Source organism: Egretta garzetta, unplaced genomic scaffold, assembly GCF_000687185.1.
Source record: "Egretta garzetta isolate BGI_Z169 unplaced genomic scaffold, ASM68718v1 scaffold100, whole genome shotgun sequence".
Classification (NCBI taxonomy): domain Eukaryota; kingdom Metazoa; phylum Chordata; class Aves; order Pelecaniformes; family Ardeidae; genus Egretta; species Egretta garzetta.
The window spans coordinates 1,659,728-1,661,534 of record NW_009258265.1 but is presented as its reverse complement, the minus strand read 5'-3'; the positions used below and the strand labels follow the sequence as shown (position 1 = coordinate 1,661,534).

The 1,807-nt window shown below is 69.5% G+C and overlaps 1 protein-coding gene across 1 annotated transcript in view; it reads left to right on the top strand.

Annotated features, from left to right (window-relative positions):
- The window catches only part of WNK4 (WNK lysine deficient protein kinase 4), a 7,149-nt gene extending 5,348 nt beyond the window's left edge, over positions 1-1,801 (top strand). Inside the window, exons 11-16 of the mRNA XM_035903347.1 lie at positions 2-216; positions 464-560; positions 674-956; positions 1,106-1,308; positions 1,460-1,557; positions 1,645-1,801. Of these exons, the coding sequence (XP_035759240.1) occupies positions 2-216; positions 464-560; positions 674-956; positions 1,106-1,308; positions 1,460-1,557; positions 1,645-1,662 (914 nt within the window). The 3' untranslated portion in view covers positions 1,663-1,801. The remainder of the gene's footprint in view (position 1; positions 217-463; positions 561-673; positions 957-1,105; positions 1,309-1,459; positions 1,558-1,644) is intronic.
- Positions 1,802-1,807: the final 6 nt, after the last annotated feature.

The window sequence follows — 1,807 nt, the reverse complement described above, 5'->3', positions numbered from 1 at the left end:
CGCTTTGTCCCCCCCCCCCCTGCCAGCATGGCCAAGCCAGCCCCGGCCTGTGGTGGGACCCTGGAGGCAGGGGGGGCTGATGTCCCCACTGCTGGGGGGCCTGTGCCATTCCCTCCCCTATCACCAGCCCCGCTGTACCCCCCAGGCAGTGAGGCTGCGGGGAGTCCCCTGCCATCACTGAGCACGTCCACGCAGGGGAGCCTGGAGGGCAGCACGGTGAGTACAGGGGGGGCAGGGGCTCCTCAGGACCGCTTGAGGTGGGGCTCAGTGCTGGGGGAGCTGGGTTGTTGCTGCAGATGCTGCCCTGGGATGGGACAGGGAGCCCCGTGGCATGGGGAGCCCCTGGGATATGGGGAAGGCTGAGTGGGCCGTGGGTGCTGGAGCACGGGAGCAGCAGTGTAACAGCATAGGAGATGTGGGGGGACCCATGGTGCGGCAGCTGACGGCACTCAGGTGCCTGCAGGTGCCACCCGGCTCCCCCAAGCCCAGCCACCCTCTCATCATCTCGGAGCTGCCAGCCCCCGGTGTGACCAAGGCCCGGCTCATGCCCATCAATGAAGGTGAGGTGGGGAAGGGCCGAGGCTGCGCTGCGTGGCCGTGTCTGCGCTGGGGGACCGTGACGTCCCTGCCAGCCCACACACCCTGAACCCCACCAACTGCCCCCTGTCCCCAGCAGAAGCCAAGCCCTGGATCCTGGGCCGGTTCCAGGTGACGCCAATCAAGGACCTGGCTGTGACCTCCCCAGTGCTGAGCAGCAGCGAGGCCGAGCGGCGCGGTGCAGAGCCGGCAGTGAGCAGCTCCCCGCTGCCCGCAGCCCCTGACACAGGGGACAGCTCAAGCAGTGACTCGCGCTCGGTGCTGGAGATGGTGGCCCGCAGCTTGTCCTACCTGAGCAGCGACGACACTGAGAGCGAGGACGAGGAGATCTGGGAGGAGCTGCAGAACCTGCGCCAGAAGTGAGCAGCCCCGCGGCGCGAGGGGGAGCAGGGTGGTGGGCTGCGCCCGGGAGGCAGCACAGGGGCTGCAGGTCTTCCTCCTTCCCGGAGGCCCTGGCTTGGCCGGGTGCGGCACATGGCTCGGCTTCCAGTCCCCGTCTCCTCCCCAGGCACCTGGCTGAGGTGCAGCTGCTGCAGAGCGCCCAGAAGAAAGAGATTGAGGAGCTGTACCTGCGGATGGGGAAGCAGCCACCGCTGGGCATCGTCTCCCCCGCCGCCATGCTCTCCAGCCGCCAGCGACGCCTCTCCAAGGGCAGCTTCAACCCCTCCCGCCGCAACAGCCTGCAGCGCCTGGAGCTGGCGCAGCCCCCAGGTGCCAGCCCCCGCTGCCCCAGCTCCCTCCCGGGGCCCCTGCGGGCTTGGTGGGGGCTGCAGGATAGGGAACTCCCCGGGGCCAGAGGGGGGTTGGGGCTGCATGGGGCACAGCTCTGTGACCCCCGCTCAGGGCCGGTCTGTCCCAGCAGGCATCATGCGCCGTAACTCACTGAGCGGCAGCAGCACCGGCTCGCAGGAGCAGCGGCTGAGCAAAGGGGTGACCTTCGCTGACGACTTTGGCCGGATGGTAAGGGACAGGGGGCTGATCCTGCTGCCGGTGGCCCCACAGTGCTCCCGGTGGGCCCCAGCTCACTGCTGCTTCTCTCCCCAGTAGCCAGCTGGCCAGGGGTGACTTCATGAACTACCTCAACCAAGTGCCTGCTGCCCTGGGGCGGGCAAGAGCCCCTGCGCCGCCTGGGAGGACAGCGCCAGCCTTGGGGGCAGCCAGTGCCCACACCCCAGGGAAGCTGGGCCCCCCACCCCTACCTGCCCTGGGG